General features: G+C 44.8%; 1 protein-coding gene across 1 annotated transcript in view; it reads left to right on the forward strand.

Annotated features, from left to right (window-relative positions):
* LOC126095397 (furin-like protease 1) overlaps positions 1–19,122 on the forward strand; it is a 256,503-nt gene that overhangs the window by 222,044 nt on the left and 15,337 nt on the right. The window contains exon 12 of the mRNA XM_049910198.1: positions 9,850–10,224. Coding sequence (XP_049766155.1) covers positions 9,850–10,224 — 375 coding nt within the window. The remainder of the gene's footprint in view (positions 1–9,849; positions 10,225–19,122) is intronic.

Raw genomic sequence — 19,122 nt, forward strand, 5'->3', positions numbered from 1 at the left:
CACGCATTTAATCCACATCGATCATACTGTGCGCTATATTAGAGCCATCTGCATGCTTTAGTTTTTTTCTGAGTTAGTCCAGTAAAGAGCAGAATCTATACTATATGATGTCAGCCACGTGTTTGCCACGAGACACACATGCGAAACACAGCTCTTGTAGTAGCTGATAGTGACATGGGTGCGTATATCGCACAACTGCCCACAGGGGATACATGAAGATGACTCCTTGTAGCTGGAATCGAACTCGAGATGAGAGAACTACTCTTGAAACACATCACCATTGGACACAGGGAACACAATATGTGCTGCTGCGCTACTAACCGCTGCTGCTACGTGTGTGATATTGGTGCGCGTGCATGTCTGGGTGTTTGTGCGTGTGATTGCTGGCGTGGCGAGCTGAGGTGAGGTGGCGCGTGGCGGCGCAGGGCGCGCCAATCTGCAGGAGTGGGCGCTGGTCTTCTACGGCACGGCCGAGCCACCGGACGGGGCGCTGCCGCCTCCAGGGGCGGCGGGGGTGGTGGGAGCGCCGGGGGCCGCGGGCGTGCCCGCCTCCGGTGTCGGGCCACGCGGGGGCTTCCTGGGGGCGGGGCCCGCCGCCGCCCGGCCTCCCATCGCCGCAACACCGGCGCCGCCACCGAGGTCCAAGCCGAAGGTCAAGAAGCAGAACTTCCGCGGCGGCAATCGCACTGGCGCCGCCAAGAGCCGCACCACCACCACCACGACCGCAGCTAGCGCCGCGACGGTATTGCCCGCCGTCCCGACGACGCCGCCGCCGGCCGCCCCCGGTGCAGCCGCCGCCGCCTCCCGCGGTCCTGCGGCCACTCCGGCCCCCGGCGCTCCCCGCCGCCTCCCGCCCCCGCCACCACCACCGCCGCCCCCAGCGCAGCCGTCGGTGCTACGTGGCGACGTGACCATCATGCTGCAGCCGGCGCCGTCGGAGCCGCTGGGCCGGCCGCAGATGCCGGACGCCTTCCGCAAGTACACCAAGGTCAACGTGCTGGTGATGAAGGAGCCGGCGGCGGGTGTCTCAGTGGCGGAGCTGTCGCGCGACCACACGCTGCGCCTGCCCACAGGCAAGCCCCGCCCCCCGCCCCCAGTCCCCGCCTCCACTCCACGTCATCCCTGCACCGCGCTGCCCCTGCCCAGCTGCACCCGAAGCCACCGGTAACACCGAGGAACCATCCTAGGCTGCCGTTCACAGTCGAGCTGGCACGTCGCTGCTCTCCTAGCTTTGCCATCAAGGCTTCGCCGTTTCTTGGCTAACCTCAGCAACTTGTTTAATTATAACCGTATGGGATCTTTCTCACGGATGAACGGCCAGTGTGTACTCTTGATGCAAAGAAGATCCATCTTCCATGTTGGGTGTGCTCTGTAGCAATTTTTAACTGTCGGGATCTCACAAGTGAAATAAAGTAGCAGCTGTGAAATTGAAAGTCAGAACTACCGCTTGGGTGATGTTCTGATCCGTCGCATATTTTTCCATCCGTTACGTACAGTGAAACTCTGAGCAAGTGTTGAACCAGCTTTTGATTGACATCGCACCATCTATTGCGTCACTTTTTTTACGAGTTGAGAGTCTCATTCTGTAACAGTCATGGAGTCAATCCTAGAAATAGAACTCAAGATACGATAAAGCTATTCAGTTCTTTTTTTTTAACATTTTTATGCAGCGACAGCAACTGATATTGTTTATATAAGAATAAACCGCCTACAGTTGCAGGTTAACTTTATCGTTTACTAGGTTTCAATGTTAGTAATAACATTTTCTTCAGAACCTGCAAAAAGTTAATATTGTAATGTCCTAGTAAATTATATTAGATATGATCATCCTACAGGATGCAACGTGTAGTACTTACATAAACTATTATTATTTAAACGTTTACCTAAATGTTTTAGGTAAACATTTAAATAATATTATTTAAACGTTTACCTAAATGTTTTAGGTAAACATTTAAATAATATTTTATGTAAGTACTACACGTTGCATCCTGTAGGATGACCATATGTTTTAGGTAAACATTTAAATAATATTTTATGTAAGTACTACACGTTGCATCCTGTAGGATGACCATATCTAATATACTTTACTAGCACATTATAATATTAACTTTTTGCAGGTTCTGAAGACGACGTTATTAATAACGTTGAAACGTAGGTAAACGATAAAGTTAACCTGCAACTGTAGGCAGTATATTCTTGTATATTCAGTTCTGTGCTAGCTGGTGCAGCAGTTATGTGTATGTGTGTTTTCCTAAGGCATCAAACTGCTGAGGTCATCGGCCCCTAGACTTACACACTACGTAAACTGGCTTAAACTAACTTATGCTTAAAACAACACACACAGCCTTGCCCCAGGAAGGACTCTAACCTTCGGCGGGAGGGGCCGTGCAATCCGTGACATGGCGCCTCAAACCGCGTAGCAGTCACGAAACCGAAATGGAAACCAGCTATACGAACAGATGCATTTTCTGTTTATTCATGCTCGGATGAAAAACGAAGGAAATTCTTGTCCACTTCTTTCCCTGAACCAGAACGTGTGTATCCTTACTTCCAGAAATTCACGTTAACGTAGATACCTACTTCAAAAGCGATTCATTTTTCATTTAAACATAGTTGACCAGTTCGTATTTGTGGACTGCATAACCGCTCTCCTCCTTTCTTTCTGCTCTGTGGCTTCCTCATTAAGTCGTTTTCTTTTTATTCCATCTCTCCAGTAAATGTTTTTCGTTATACACGGATACGTTATTCGTCTGTGGCTACCATCCATTCCTCCTGTGAATATGTCAGGCGGTGGTATTAAGCACTCTGGCACCCTCTTTATATGACCTACTCCCTCATTTTAGTCCGTGTCATCGTCAGTGTCATGTTGCGGGTGCAGTACTGTTCAGTAATATGAAAATATTACGTCTCAATGTCAGGGTGTTTTTTTACATACGACCGGTTCTAATGTCATGTTCACCATCAGCTGATACAAAATGTTTGGCTTCGAGTAGCACGTTAATGTGAACTACAGTTTCATAACCAGTGGTCTGTTGCTGAACTGCAATTCACCCTGACGTACTGTTCAGAGCCATGCGTATTATAAGTGATGATGGTGAACGGGGCATTGAAGCAGATTATATGTGACAACAAATACTCTGAAAATTGAATACAACTGGATGGATTAAAAAGCTGTTCACCAAGCTGGAGAAGGAGAAAACACGTACAAACATTACGGAAATTTTCAAGCCAGTTCTTTATCCTGCATTCCTCCTCCCTCTCCTTCAACCCTTCTGCCAGAAGAAGAAATCAGTGGTTCCAAGAGCTTGCACATTTCCTTAACTTTTGTATGTGTTTTCTCCTGCGGCCACTTAGAGAGTAGATTTTTTGTCTGTCTAATTGTATCAATTTTTCAACAATTATTTTCGTTAAAAATGCTCGGAGATTGAGATACAAGCTTTGTATTACAGCTCAGTAGATTTTTGTCATTGTTCATTACGTCTGATTTCTAACACCGATCCACCAATTCCTTGCAACTTTATAGGATCAGACAAACAAATCCAAACAAATCTGTTGGATACAGAATGAGATTTTCAATCTGCAGTGGAGTGTGCGCTGATATGAAACTTCCCGGCTAAGCCATATCTCCGCAATATCCTTTCTTCCGGGAGTGTTAATTCTGCAAGGTTCGCAGAAGAGCTTCTGTGAACTTTGGAACGTAGAATACTAGGTACTGGAAGAATTGAAGCTGTGGGGACGGATTGTGAGTCGTCCTTGGGTTGCTCAGATGGTAGAGCACTTGTCCGCGAAGGGCAAAAGATCCCGAATTCATCTCGGTCCGGCACACAGTTTCAATCTGCCACGAAGTTTCAAATCTGTTGGATGTTAGACTTTCAGCATATTCATGGGACTAAAATAGACTGTCTCTTTCCCTTTTAATTCAGTTTAATTACTAGATTCATAAAAGATGGCTTCTATTATTTGGAATGTCAGACTGTCTGCTATCAGAAACACTCTCGCAGTTTGCTCTGTTTCACCTTATTGCTGTGCAGTTACACTTTTAATGCTACTTTATATACAAGCCTCGACGATGACGTTTCTTCAGTTTTCTTTTACCAGAGGAACGTCGGCAACTTAGGCAGTGCAGCACGCCATCACTTTATCCCTATTTTCCACATTTTGGAAAGTGATTTTGGAATTCCGTATTAATTTATTTATTACCTGATTGTACGTTACTGGTAGTAAAGCGAAACGTTTCTCCGGGACATCTTTCCTCCACTGGTTATCACTGTTTGTGAGAAATAAATATTAGTCACCCAAATTAAAGAGTACACGGACATCTGAATAGTACCGAAGTACATTACGTGTCTTAACTGCGATTAGCACTGCAGTGAAGCGCGACGATTATAACAAGGAAGATTTCGGTTTGAGGTGAAGGGGTCACAAATACACTTTTATTTCGACGTCGAATCGAGATACCACTGTACTACCGCGGGCGAGAGAAGTTAAAACGCATACACAGGGGTCCACTGTCCTTACGCCAGTGAGGAAGAACGCAGTACACCGTAGTGACGTCACGTACCTGACTTAATAGATGCTCATGCTCTGCTTTGCAGCACAGCCTCGCATTCTGGTTCCGTCTCGTTGCCGGTGGTTGCCGTGGTGCAGCGTCGCCCCCACCACCCCCTTCCACAGCACACTCTCACGTATCATTGATGACGGCCTTCGCATGCCGACCGCGCACCGGTCATGTCACAGCCGTTCGCTTCTTGTTGTTTGTGAGCACGAACTCGTGTAGTGTACCTTGGCACATCGCTTAGCATGAATATTTGTTTCTTTCGTTTTTGCTTTGTATATTGACATTCTGAGCTTGTATGATTTTGTAGCTGTCGATACATGCCAATAGCAATAAATTATTTGCTTTTACGTCATTGTGTTTTTAATTATTTGTTTCTTTTATTAATTATTATTGTGTTATCTTGATGGTAAGTAAACTATAATAATTCACACTTAATTTAATATTGCTTCTGCAAGACCTCGAAAGGATTATTCAATAACCTAGGTTTAACAACGTGGTTTCCAGAGTTACTATCCCTGTCCTACTAGTGAAATCGTCGATAGTGCAATCTCTAGTGCTTTTAGGACTGACACCCATGAAAAGAAACTTTCGATTTTTGGTGTCTTGCTATGAAGAGCACGACTTAGTTCCTTTACTTGTACTTAAATTATTATTATCAAGATTACCGTCAGCTGTATGGGTTTATTGACACCACTGTGTTATTTGTGCCACATGCTTCGTTTCACCATTTTGATTTCTTAGCGAAGTTTGCTACCTTCTGCAGCAGAATACATGCCTTGTTACTATCGAGTGTCGCCCAGCAGACCCCCGTCTTACTGAACCGTTTGGACCCGCTTCAAGAGCACGTACCTTAAGTGACATTACATTACCGCAAACACAGTGCCCTCTCTACATAACAGATCCCTAGGAGAGACACTGAGTAAGATCTTATCGTGCTTTCTGACAAAATTTGCTTCAGTTAGGTGGATGTGGACAACGCTCTCCTTTTTCCCGGGTAAACTCAGAAGAGGTCTTAATTACTGGCGGATGTACCAAGTCTCTCCTATGTGACACTCTTTATGGCAAAAACAAATTAAAACATTCGTATGCTTCAATTATATTCTTATTAGATTTCAATAACAAATTTTAACATTTAAGTGAAATGAGTGACACAAACACATGTTTTAACTTGTACGTCTCATTATTGCTTTCTGTGGGTAGGGTTGGTATGAGATATGGAACCAACCTCGAACTGCACGGATTTTTAACTTCAGATGCAATAAGCAATATGAATTTACGTCAAGGCTTCTTTATCGCTGAACGGAAGGTCATTTGCTAGTTCCGTAGCCGGAAACTCCAAAACTGGAGTGTGGCGGTGGTGGGGGGACTGATTAGTTTTCAGACTGCTTCCATGCGCCCTGCAAAGAATTCCTCTCAGAGTAGCGCTTGCATCCTATGCCATCTGTTGTGTATTGGGTGCATTCCATTCTGTCTTCCTCTACAGCTCCCTCTGTTTCCACGGAAGTTTTGCTTGATGTCTTAATACATCTCGTGTCCTTCTGTCGCTACTTCTTATCAGCGTTTCTACATGTTCCTCCCCTCACCAATCCCGCAGAAAACGTCTCATTTCCTATTTTACCACTCCACCAAATTTTAAGCATCCACCTATAGCAACACATCTCAAACGCTTCTGTCCTCTCGTTTTCCGGTATTTCCACACTCAGTCGTACACTTCTTTACAATGCTGGGCTCCAAACGTAGGTCTTCAGCAATTTATTCCTCAAGTTTGATAGTAATAGACGTTTTTCGGCAAGGAATGCCATCTTTCGCTGTGTTAGTCTGCTTCCTATGTCATCATGCGTTGTTTTGGTTCATAATCGGCAAAATTCCTTCACTTCTTCTACCTCGTCGTCCCCATTTTCGTTGTTAGGTGTATTGCTAATCTTTTTTCTGTTACTCCTCATTACCTTTATCTTTCTTAGATTTATTCTCAATCCACTGCATGTCATAATTTCATAGTTTCTCATTTCATTGGACTTAGTAATGTGATCACCGAATCTTATCTTTGACATTCTTACGCCCTGAATTTCAATCCTGATCATCCCTCTGTGCTTATGTGTGGCTCCCGCCGCATTTGATATCTAGTCTCCCAAAGCTCTAATTCTATTACTGGACCCCTATGTCGACTCTTATTTCTTCTTCTAACAGGTCATCAGACTGCTCCTATTACTCGTGGATGCCTTCAGTGTTACTCCATATCACTCTGACCAGAAAACGCTTGTCTTCTTTCCGTTTCACTTCGCTAACCCCCGGTGTGTCTAGTTTGAACCTTTTGATTTCCAATTCCAAATTTTCAAGTTTCTGACAACTTTCAGTTTCCCGACATACCGTGTTCATACTCGTAGAAGATTACCCGTTCATTAGTTGTTGTATGTTTTGCTCATGGTTACGTCCCCATGGCAGTCCTCTTGCAGAGATCCAAATGGGGGACCAATTTGCAATCTTTTTCCAATATTGAGATCAGAAGGGCACTTATTCAATTAGAAACCATATGTACAATGGATCACATTATGTCCTTAATTGGGTGGTCTCCGTTTCCGTCTCCATCTTCATGCCGTTGATCATTGCTAGTTATTTCGTCTCTGAGGCGTAGCTTCCTAACTCAAGGGCGAAGTAGTGTTCCAAACCTCTGCCCCTTCGCCGCCCTGTTTGATAAGGCCCTCGGCAGAACGAGAGTGACTCCTTATACCGGAAGTCTTCGGCCGGCATTGCTGACTACAGTTGTTCCAAATTTAAGCAGCGTCTGTTTTAAGCGACTATTTTCTCTGTTACTATTTTTCTCTATTACTTAGTCACATGAGCAACGGCACGTAAACCTTCTGGGGAGAGAGTGAAGATTTGGGGAATCAAATGATGACGCTATCAAACAACATATAAGGTTTTATAATGGATGTGGCAAACTGGTCGAATAACTGTTAATAGCAGAATGTTCATAAATAATTGAAAAATGGAACCTTGCCATGTGTAAGCTGTATTCCAGTAGTAAGACGTTTGTTTACTGCCATCAGACGGCCGACGTAATATAGTTTTTCGTTCCCACGGTATCAGAGACATTGAGTTTTCCTTGTAGTTCACTGTTTCTCTTTTCTTTCTGTAAGTGGAAATATGTACTTGTTAGTCTTTTGTGCTTCTGCACATCGTGAAGCATCTTACTTGCACAGTTATCCTGTTTTACGTCTATTATTATTGTTATTGTGATTTTAAGATGTTCAGTAGTAAGTTGCGTTAGTCTTAGAAACGTTTGACTGCACGATAAATAAGCTTTACTAGAACCTTTGATATCTTTTTTAGTCTTGAATGAAAGTCTTGTAGGTGTAATGCATTTTTTAAACTTTTACTTGTTCCTGTTTTATTCCTTCATATTTATGTGCAGTTTGTCAAAATTATTCGTACAATATTAATTACTCATTTAACCTATTAAATCATGAAAAGATATTTCATTATTTTTTGTTCATAGCTTTATATTTTACTGCACCGATATGTTACATGATGCGAGAGCATGTCTGCATGTGGCATGCAGCCTTTCTGTTTGTGTGCAATTTCTTCTTCAACAATCAGTAATGGTTCATACAGTGTGACACGTTCGAAATTTACTGTCAGAACTATAATTAGAAATTTGTGAGTGAGTTATGGTACTCGAACATTGGTTTCTATCGCGGAAACAAGATACTGGCTACATACGTTCTAAGGTGCACTTTTACTTAACCAAGTTATTGGTGATTATATTCATAAGGCAGCCACAGAAGATTGACAACATCGTCGTTCTGAGGAGGAAGCATTTTGAACTTGTCCTTGTACCCTAGTGAAAGGAAGCAGAGGCTGACAGCGAAACATCCGAGGTATGTGACAGCAACCGAAAAGTGACGGATCTATGGAGGTCGTTCAATTGAAAGGCAATTGTACATGGATGAAGCAGTCGTCCAATGCCTATCCATGGAAGGGGGACATAGAGAATGACCGTAACACGACTTAATTGTGCAGATGGAGACAGCTGTCACTGACTTGTAGCACCTAGCAACGGTCGGAGGTGCGTGCTAGCAGCCATGGTAGGACGCGCATCACAGTGTCGGGGCAGAAACCTCTGGGAGCCAATGTAATAGAGGCCGTACAGGTTCCTTATGCCATCGTGACAACTAGTTGCTCTTGTGACACTCGTCTCTCTCTTATTCATATTCGGAATGGAAGTAAGCCTCATTGGCTGGTATTACCATTTTATGTGTAAGAGTCCAAATCTGTTGAGAAATCGCACTTGTGTTGCTTGCAGCAGGATCGGTTGAGATGTCCATGTGCCAGTACCATATGCTTCCTACATCTGTTGCTTCTGCACTACGCTATACACTAATGAGTAGCAGTATTATCCTGGAAAGGACTGAAATATGCCAGTTGATAAGTTCAAATGGATCTAAGCACAATGGGACTTAACATCTGAGGTCATCAGTCCCCGCTACAGTCTGGAACCGCGAGACCGCTTCGGTCGCAGGTTCGAATCCTGCCTCGTGCACGGATGTGTGTGATGTCCTTAGGTTAGTTAGGTTTAAGTAGTTCTAAGTTATAGGGGACTGATGACCTCAGAAGTTGAGTCCCATAGTGCTCAGAGCCATTTGAACCATTTCATCAGTCCCCTAGACTTAGAACTACTTAAACCTAACTAACCTAAGGACATCACACACATCCATGCCCGAGGCAGGATTCGAACCTGCGGCCGTAGCAGCAACTCGGTTCCGGACTGAACCGCCTAGAACCGCTCGGCCACTGCGGCCGGCGTCGATTTAGTGTTTGTATTAAAGTGCGATGAGAGTGGCGTTTTCGAGCCAATAGGACGCCACGATACGGCATACAGGAATTAAAACTTCGGAGGCCACGTTATGGCTTGCAGTGCGGTTCGTTCAGCAGCGTGTGACCCACTGAGGGACTACTCGATGAGAAATTTCAGCTGCAATAGGTGAGAGAGCAGCCTGATTTGCAGGTCCCATTTCAGTGACGTTTTGTCCACTACGTTTTGGCTAAAGTCACTTGCTGCTAGTTCCTTGGCCCGCTTGGCTACTTCAGATATTTTGTGGTGGGACCTGTTGAGGCCATAATTGAATAAATAAGCTTCGACACTGACAAGCGTGCCGTTAGAATGACACGAAATCGAAACACTTTGTCCGCATTGGGTGCCATACGACGCTTTAGTGTGACAGTAAGTCAGGGCTGTTAGGGCAGAGTGGCAGACTGCGGGCTGTGACGCCTCGATGTGTGTGTGTGCGCAGGCAGCGTCTCTGGCTGGGAGCTGGTGCTACACGGCACGGAGCAGCCGGCACAGCCAGACGACGCCGCCCCCGCCACCTCCGCGCCGCCGCCACCGACGGCCGCCCCCGGCACGGCCGTCCCCCGCACGCGGCCCCCGCCGTCGCTGCCCCTGGGGGCGGATGCGGGCAAGCAGCAGCAGCAGCAACAGCAGCGCTGGCCCCCGTACGCCCGGCCGCCCGCGCACCACGACAACGAAGTGGCGCCGCCCCCGGCCGCGGCGCCCGCCTCCGCCCCCGACGCCGCCGCGCGGCCCCCTTCGGTTGGCGACGCCGCCTCCAGCTCCGCCTCCGCCTCGGGCTGCGTGTCGCTCGCCAAGAACGGCCACGGCTGCCTAGGTTTGTGCCTCGCAGTGGCCGCCGGCGCGTCGGCGCTGCTCCTGCAGACAAGGACGCTCGTCTGATGAGGCGCTGAGCCGAACGCTGGTGTCCGAGCGAGCCGGAGGGCGAGGGCGAGGGCGAGGGATCCCGTGTGCGGTAGCTAGAGCTGTGAAGCGTGGAGGCGGCACGTACCCAGCTGGAGAGCGGACTGTTTGTTTGGCACAGCTGTTCAGTAAGACCAGCGCGTGCCGGACACACCTGCTGAAAAAAGTACCAGTGACATCTTACTACCTTCCTCGAGACATATTCCTCTCTTCAGCTCCTAATCCTATACTCAAACTATTTTGATCTTTCCCGAGATACACTGCCTTGGCTTATCGAAATCGTTGACGTACACCAAGAATTTTTGACTCTAGAGAATATTCCGATCCATTTCATACAGTACGCTGAGAATAAAATGACCCGACAGAAAATTCGAATGTTTTTATTTGGGATAACAACTATTATGTAATCTTGGTGACTTATATTCTGAAAGTTACTGTTCAGTTTTGGTGTACCATATTTTTAATTGCTCTACCCTGGGTAGTTCACCCAATGAATGGATTTTGTCTTCTTTTAGCGTATTCATACACTTAGATAGCTATATTGCTCCTCAGTTTCCACAGATTTCATCACATGAATTCCTCCACCGGAATGCCAAATTTTCCCTCGTACCAAACAGAAAGCAGTCTACGACAGTTCCACCTCTTGTCGAACAATTATATCTACGTGCCATGAAACAGAAACGCCTGTTATTTACCGGTTGTACCGGAGTACCTCTTTTAAAGGCTTCCACTTCATCGCAACAGATTTATTTTGCGCTTCGTGTCTTCGGATCTTTTGTGTCATTCACTAACCTGCTGCCACAGCTTGCAAGTACTGTCATGAGCAGTATAAGATCTTCATCGACTCCCATACTTCGAAAAATTACCACACCTCAAAGGTGAAGTACGTAATCACCATTCAATTCACTAGCCCAAAATTCCTTCCAATACTTGTAAAAAATACATTTTCCATTTACCAAACACTTTAGTAAGGTAATAAGTGTCTGTGAATCACACACTGTTAGCGAATGTTACAAGATTTCTATGTCCTGGTTTGCCTATTGGAAATAATGAAAGTGAATAACGTTTTACACACCTTTCTTATAACACTAAACAGTTTTTATCATGCGACCTATCTCCAACCCACGTCGTTTTATCTTTGCGAGCCATTGACGTTGTTTACCATCTGACAAGCTAAAGAGATGGAACTACACGTATCTGTCCACCGACAATCTCAGAACGTTAACTGAATATTAATAGTTTGAATGGCTTACTGAACAGCTCTGACGGCAAACATTTGACGAACGATTACTGTGTGGGATCGTTTGTGCTATTCCTTTTCTATATGCTGCCTTTCATTCACCATGCATGTCTCCAAATCTTCAAAAAACAGTTTTTTAGCCGAAGAACTTTTTTCATTCCTTTCGCGATTCTTTTTACACCAATATTATTTACGCGCTTCCTTCGGAAGCAATTAGATTGCAGTCTCAAACAAAAATTGTTTTGTAACTACGACTAGTGGAACATGCAAGGAAAAATGTAAAAAAGAATAAATATTTGGCCTATTCGTCCGGTGCTGAACACTAATATTAAACATGTTTTTGCATTTCATTAATTGCTCAAGAAGTTGGTGGAGCTTTTTTACTAGAGGATATGAATTTAATAACTGCAGTAACTGTAACTGTTTTGTAACTCCGCTGGCAGCATGACTGCTACGGTAGAAAGAAAAAGAAAGACGAAAAACAGAACTTTTTTCTAAGGACGTATTGTTTAGATCATGATCTTTTCTCGTACCGACCTAAAGTGCATTTTATTTCCGAAATATGTACGTGTGTGTTCACAAACAGTGCCAATTATTCGCGCCTGTTGCGCGATTTCGTAGCGGCTGTGTGTTTGACATTGACTGCGTGCGTGCGCGTATGTGTGTGTGTGTGCGTGTGTGTGTGTTTTACGTGATAAACATTCCCCAAGCTCTGAATACTGACGCAATATTCCATAATCGCGAATTTATTGACAAATGTATATTGTTCGTCCATGTCGAATCGGAACAGTCATACACAAAAATTATGTGCCTAGCGTTCTTTGAGCGAAAATATACAGTAGATCGCATAGCCCAGCTAATTTTGGACTGGGGCTCCGGCGTTCTTTACTTCCAAGCGCGTGGGCCGCTTATAGAACAGTCTTCGTTCGAGACTGAGCTGTACAAATGTCTTGTGTACGACGGAGCAGCGTTTGGAGAAGAAACATTCTCCTGTACTATAATACTTGGTTTCATGAGAACGTTGAGATCATATCGGCTCGTTATCTAAACTGTACACCGCGTGAACACTGCTGATCGCTTTTCGTATGGCGGTTGATGTACTGAGCACTGAGGACACATTTCCGGTTCCACTTCAGATGTTACCGTCTACGAATTTTAGCTCTCCAGCCTCAATATAAATTACGCACATTATGTAGTATGTATATAAGACGCTTTTGGGTATGACTGTTCGCGAAGAATCATTACTAAGTGGTTTATATGTACACATGTATTCGTATTTCAAGTGCAATTATGAAAAGCGTTGCAAATGTTGGAACTGTGCTGAAGTGGGGACAGCGCCTGTGTGTAGAAACGTTCTCCTTGACTTGAAGGAAAAGTCCGGCAATGTCCCAATATATCCCCCAGCAGTATTAATTACGTGTTAGAGTGCTGTTTAGTTGTAGAGATAGCGAAATATTGCGCATGGAAGCGCAATGTTGGTTGTGTTTCCTTATTTGTTTAAAGTTCTGTTGAGTTATTATTGATAGTGGTTTAATATGGGATTAGCTTTAGTATTGTTTGAACGATTTATTTCATTGTTTTAGTTGAGTTATTTTATGTAATGACAGCCACCGGGAGCTACTCCATTTGCACGTTTGACGCACAAAATGTTCATCGCAGCTTCCACGAAGTAAGGAAATTTTTATAAGTGGTATCGGGAAATCATGCAAGTGGCTTTACTCGCACGCAAGGGTAGTAAGTGCATTAATTTGTTCACTTGCAAAACCTAAATGTGTTTACTGTTAAACGTATTGATTTTACGCACAGCATGTCAGTTACCGATACGTTCCATTAGAGTTAAATAACACAGTCAGAGGATGTAAAAGTTATATGTCAATTATACTGAGGACCTTACGAGATTTGGAGCAAACTAAATGTGTCCAGGGAAAATGAGGGCACATGTTTCGTAACATTCCCAACAAATTCTACATTTGGATTTGCAGGATAATTTATGTGCTATTTGCTTTGCTAAGTTTTTATAGTGGGCTCTGTCTAGAAACGTAGAGGCGTTTTACTCTTTCCTAACCCACTGAGTCCTGGATTGTACTGCTTGAGGTGTACGTAATGGGCTGTATTTGTAAATTGTGATGGTTGAAGCTGCCGCGGGAGCTCTTGGTGGTTTTATGTGATGATGATCATGATAACGCTGATGATGTATGTTTTCGCCTGTACAGCATGCCTCTTGAGTACACGTCTACTTTATTCTGTTGTAAATCTTTCTGTAAGACATCCACTGTTACTTCACACCATATTCAAAAACACGTACTACATATTGTGTGTGTGTGTATATAGTTTCTACTAGAGAAAATCTACGAATCACTCAAATATATGTGTATAACAGTCACGTAATTACTTTTTAATTTTTGTTATATTGCGCCGTAATCAAGACACGGTACTAAAATACCTTCCTTCATGCGTCCGGTTAATTTCGTCAGTTGTTCCTTTGCTGACATTCTCCGTTTTGCTTGTTTCACGTCTGCATTCGGGATAGTGTCGAAGGTCTAGTAGCTTCTCTCTAGTAGGAGCTCAGTACCCAAAGCTTACGTTAGTTCCTGTGTGCAAGTAAGTTAATGCAGAGGCAGCTGGTAAGATTGTGTTGAATGATTTGTCTTGATGTTTCTTTGTAAGACGACATATCTTTCACGAATAGAACAGTATTTGTACAGTAAGATTAAGGATGAAAATTATAAAACGAAGGTGTTTTCATACCGATGTTATTGTGATGTAAAAAAAAAAAACAAGAAAGCGCATAAAAAGAGTAGAAAGAGAGAAATGATATTATTTAAAAATAAAAACTGATATGAACAGAAGGCAGCTCTTATTGACAACATTCCAATATTCGGACGTGGCGGACGGAACAGCATCATGCAAAGGACGCAAGACGCGATGACTAGACTGCGTGCAGGCAGATTTGGGTGGCAACTAAAGAAAATTTATTTTGAAGAAAAGGTTTGATGGATTTTGTTCACTTTCAGATGGAGTTCGTAACACTCAGACAGTAATATTTGATTGTACGTACCTCTGTAGCTCAGAATAGCTCTCTCTCTCTAGGTTTTACGTTAAAAATTGGCTTTCTGTTCCATATTCGCATGTAAAGTAGGTCTGAGCACAGTCAACATGTAGTAGCTAGACATTGCCTGTAGGAACTAGGGACACATCACATACTTACAGAAAGTATAAAAAATAATTACATACTTAAAATAAAGTTTATTGTGTTTAATGGAATAATGATTAACAAAGTAGTAGCCAAAAAATAAACAGTGAAATTACTCATTGCGTGACGCAACTAACGTAAATTTGCATAGGAAATCTACACACATTGCAGCTGTTATTTGGAATTATAGAAACAAAGTAAGATTAATAACTGAAGAAAAGTATTTGAGTATTACACCGTATGCACGAAGAATACTTTATTCCATCTCTAGGGCACTCATCGCAAAAATTTCACTTATGATTCGACACATTCAGTCAACAATCACTAGTTTCACAGAGGAAATTTTCTCGACTGAAGTGCTGAAGCCGTATCTCGCATTGTCATGTGTGTGATCTGTCTCTGAATCTGTCTCTGAAACTGAAGGCACAACATCGTCTGCTGCCTGTGCGTGATGCCGTTCCACGTCTTGTGTCCACACTCACTTCCATCATTCCTTTCGTACCAATGTCAGCTTTCCGTTTGTTTCGTCAAGCTGTTATGTCTGCGAGTATGACAGACAAAAGAATGTTTCTTGGCTCACTGTTTCCCTTTTATTTTCTTTTTCTTGTTGACTGGTGTGTTACTGTGCTTCTCTGGTTTTCATTCACGCTTGCAACAGCTGGGAAAAATAGGAAACTATTGTTAATTGGCCTGATTATTTTAAGAAATGAAACACTGACGTTACAGTAGAAGTGAGCAGGGATTGAAATATTTCGCTAAATCACGCCTTCCATGACCACGGGATAAATGCGTTTGATTTCTGCCATGTCCATCATTTTAGAGATGGTTGCGGAACTCGGCTATTCGATAGAGGATGTCAAACCAAACATCTTTTAGCCGTCAATTTTCAACCTTTTTTTCTTTGGCAACCACTTTCAGCGTTTTACTACTTCATCTTGCGACCCCTGAATGACACATAGGAAGAATCTACCTCGCTTGTGCTGAAAACAGAGGCCAGCAGTACTGGTTTTAGTAGATATTTTCTACAGTGATCACTTCAACCATAACCTGCCGACTGTTCAGTTCCCAGTATGGAAGTATTCTCCGGAGGCATTATTTTTAAATTGTAATTAATTATGTAGTATCCAAAGAAGAGAGCTCTCAGCCATTATGTTTGGATAATGAGAAAACCTCGTGCAAGGTCGTCCTATGTTTACGTCTTTCGAAGGCTCGACTTCACTACGATGCTTAATTCGTGTCTTCAGTACACGATAATTATTCTATTGTTACTGCTACTGATTATGAAGCGGTAAGGGGTAACCAGAAACGATAACATTCTGATTGAGGTTTACAGTTTCGCTCACTTTCTCCCTTCGGAATCTCACCCTGTGCATTTTCACGCCCCTCTTTCATCCATTATCATGGAATATTGCATGACTGCTTTCGATCCAAAGCTTCGGTATCGTCTGAGACCCTGTCCGGCCATTTTAAATTTTGGTTTTCTTGACCTCTCCAAAACTTGAAGCAGATACGTAGTGGAATGAGATTTTCACTCTGCAGCGGAGTGTGCGTTGATATGAAACTTCATGGCAGAATTAAACTGTGTGCCGGACCGAGACTCGAACTCGGGACCTTTGCCTTTCGCGAACAAGTGCTCCACCAGGAGAGCTTCTGTAAAGTTTGGAAGGTAGGAGACGAGGTACTGGCAGAAGTAAAGGTGTGAGGACGGGGCGTGAGTCGTGCTTGGGTAGCTCAGTTGGTAGAGCACTTGTCCGCGAAAGGCAAAGGTCCCGATATCGAGTCTCGGTCCGGCACACAGTTTTAATCTGCCTTGAAGTTTCAGAGGCGTAGTAGTTTATTAACGCCACGGACGTTGAAACTTCCTGGCAGATTAAAACGGTGTGCCGGACCGAGACTCGAACTCGGGATCTTTGCCTTCGCGGGCAAGTGCTCTACCATCTGAGCTATCCAAGCACGACTCACGCCCCGTCTTCACAGCTTTACCTCAGCCAGTACCTCGTCTCCTACCTTCCAAACTTTACAGAAGCTCTCCTGCGAACCTTGCAGAACTGGCACTCCCGGAAGAAAGAATATTGCGGAGACATGGCTTAGCCACAGCCTGGGGGATGTTTCCAGAATGAGATTTTCTCTCTGCAGCGGAGTGTGCGCTGATATGAAACTGAAAGGCAGAGGTCTGGAGTTCGTGTCTCGGTCCGGCACACAGTTTTAATCTGCCAGGAAGTTTCATATCAGCGCACAATCCGCTGTAGAGTGAAAATCTCATATTGGAAACATCCCCCAGGCTGTGGCTAAGTCATGTCTCCGCATTATCCTTTCTTTCAGGAGTGCTGGTTGTGCAAGGTTCGCAGGAGAGCTTCTGTAAAGTTTGGAAGGTAGGAGACGAGGTACTGGCAGAAGTAAACCTGTGAGGACTGGGTGTAAGTCGTGCTGGGGTAGTTTAGATGATAGAGCACTTGCCCGCGAAAGGCAAAGTTTCCGAGTTCGAGTCTCGGTCCGGCATACAGTTTTAATCTTCCAGGAAATTTCATATCAGCGCACACTCCGCTGCAGACTGAAAATCTCGTTGTGGCCACGGACGTTTTCTATGAGTCAGCCTTGCAATACGACCCTAATGATTGTGTCGACGAGACTCTGTAATTTAATAACGCTCCCGTTCGGTCCCGCGGTTCTTTCTTTGCATTTATTTTAGAAGATAGTTGTGTTTCGTGAAATATTACCATTTGTAGACTGGTTCGGTCGCTATGCCCAACTATTGCCAGTGTCCTCCCGCAGATCCTGTCCTCCCAAGGGTCAGGGTCGATTAGAAGCTCAGATTGTAGGAGGGTGTTGATATGCTGCCTCCGGTGGCACAATTCCCAGTGGACCATAGAGATTCTAACCAACATTCTTGTTAACATCTGTTTTACTGTAGTTTCGAGATACACTGTGTAGGTGTGGTACAGCCTAAAGATGTAACACGTTTGCAACATTCAATTATTCAAACCAGACTGAAATTTCTCTGAAATCCGCTTTAAACCTGGAAAAATCAGTGACTGCTGTTGAGGGCTGGCGACTCACGATACGATTGCGAGAGGAACGTTAGGGTCGTAGTTGTGGAAGGCTGGTGAGGTGGGAGCCCAGCTGTTGCAAGCACTGCTAGCAGCAGAGCAGAGCAGAGGAGAGGAGAGAGAGAGAGCAGTTGCAGGGAGTCGTGGTCGTGGTCGTGGTGTCTGTGTGGGTGGTGCTGGTGGCGGGCTTCTCTCCACCCCGCCTCACCCTGCCTGGAGGCGGCGCGTCGGCGTCGCGGCGCAGCTCGCCCCCACACGGTGAGTGGCCGCGCTAACCACCTGCTAACCACCGCTAACCAACCACTAACCAACCACCCCGCCGCACACCCGCCCCGGCCGCACGCATCCCTAATCGAACCGCGCTGGCTGCGCACGCGACTGGCATATTTACAGCGCGATAGAACAAAGTTTATACACTGTCCGATCAAAAGTAGCCAGGCACCTATTGACGACTGTTGATGTGGCGCCTGTCCACCACTCGTCCATATAACGACTTTGAAATTTGCTACTGACACTCAAGGTGAGGTGTCTGGATTTCTGCAGGACTGGTAGCCCGTTCTCCCTCAAGAGCCGAAACCAGAGGAGATTGTGTTGATGGACGTTTGTTTGGGTGTGGAGCGCAGTCGGACTCTAACTCATCCCAGAGGTCATCACTTAACACTTCCGGACTGTAATGCCGTGGTCCATACATAAGACTCTTTCCTGACGTTTCGCCTTCGACTGCGGAAGGCATCCTCCGAGGACAATCGGCGAACTGCAACGAGAACGCGAGTGAGCGCCGTATATAAAAGCCATCCAGAGGGCGCCGCTGTCAATCACGTGACGTCGGCTATGCTATGACCTCTGATATTGCCAACTTTCTCAGTTGAAATTGATCGATTGTCACGCTGTTGCTGCAATGTTGACATCCATATCTTAATGCCTTCATCTTTTTTATCAAAAATTTTGCAGTTTTTGGCAATCTCAATGGCCTCTCTGTACATTCGCGCATAATAATGTGACGTTTTGGTATGACGGTCGTCTCACTGAACTTTATATCATGATCACCTTCCTGAAACACATGGACCACGGCATCTCAGCCCGGAAGTGTTAAGTGATGACAACACCCGCCGTGAACGCCTTCATTCTATCATCTCAGAGGTGTTCAGTTGGATGCAGGTCGGGACTCTGGGCAGGACATTACGATTGGCGGTCGAAAAGTTTCTAGCCCGATGTGGTTACTGTAACGTTTCCTGCAAACACCACCACCTACTCTTATGGTGACCCTTTGTGGATATGAAAGTCAAATGTCGCGGCTCCAGTTTCGTTAGCTTTGGAACTAGGATGCATTGT

This window comes from Schistocerca cancellata, chromosome 8, assembly GCF_023864275.1.
Source record: "Schistocerca cancellata isolate TAMUIC-IGC-003103 chromosome 8, iqSchCanc2.1, whole genome shotgun sequence".
NCBI classification, from domain to species: domain Eukaryota; kingdom Metazoa; phylum Arthropoda; class Insecta; order Orthoptera; family Acrididae; genus Schistocerca; species Schistocerca cancellata.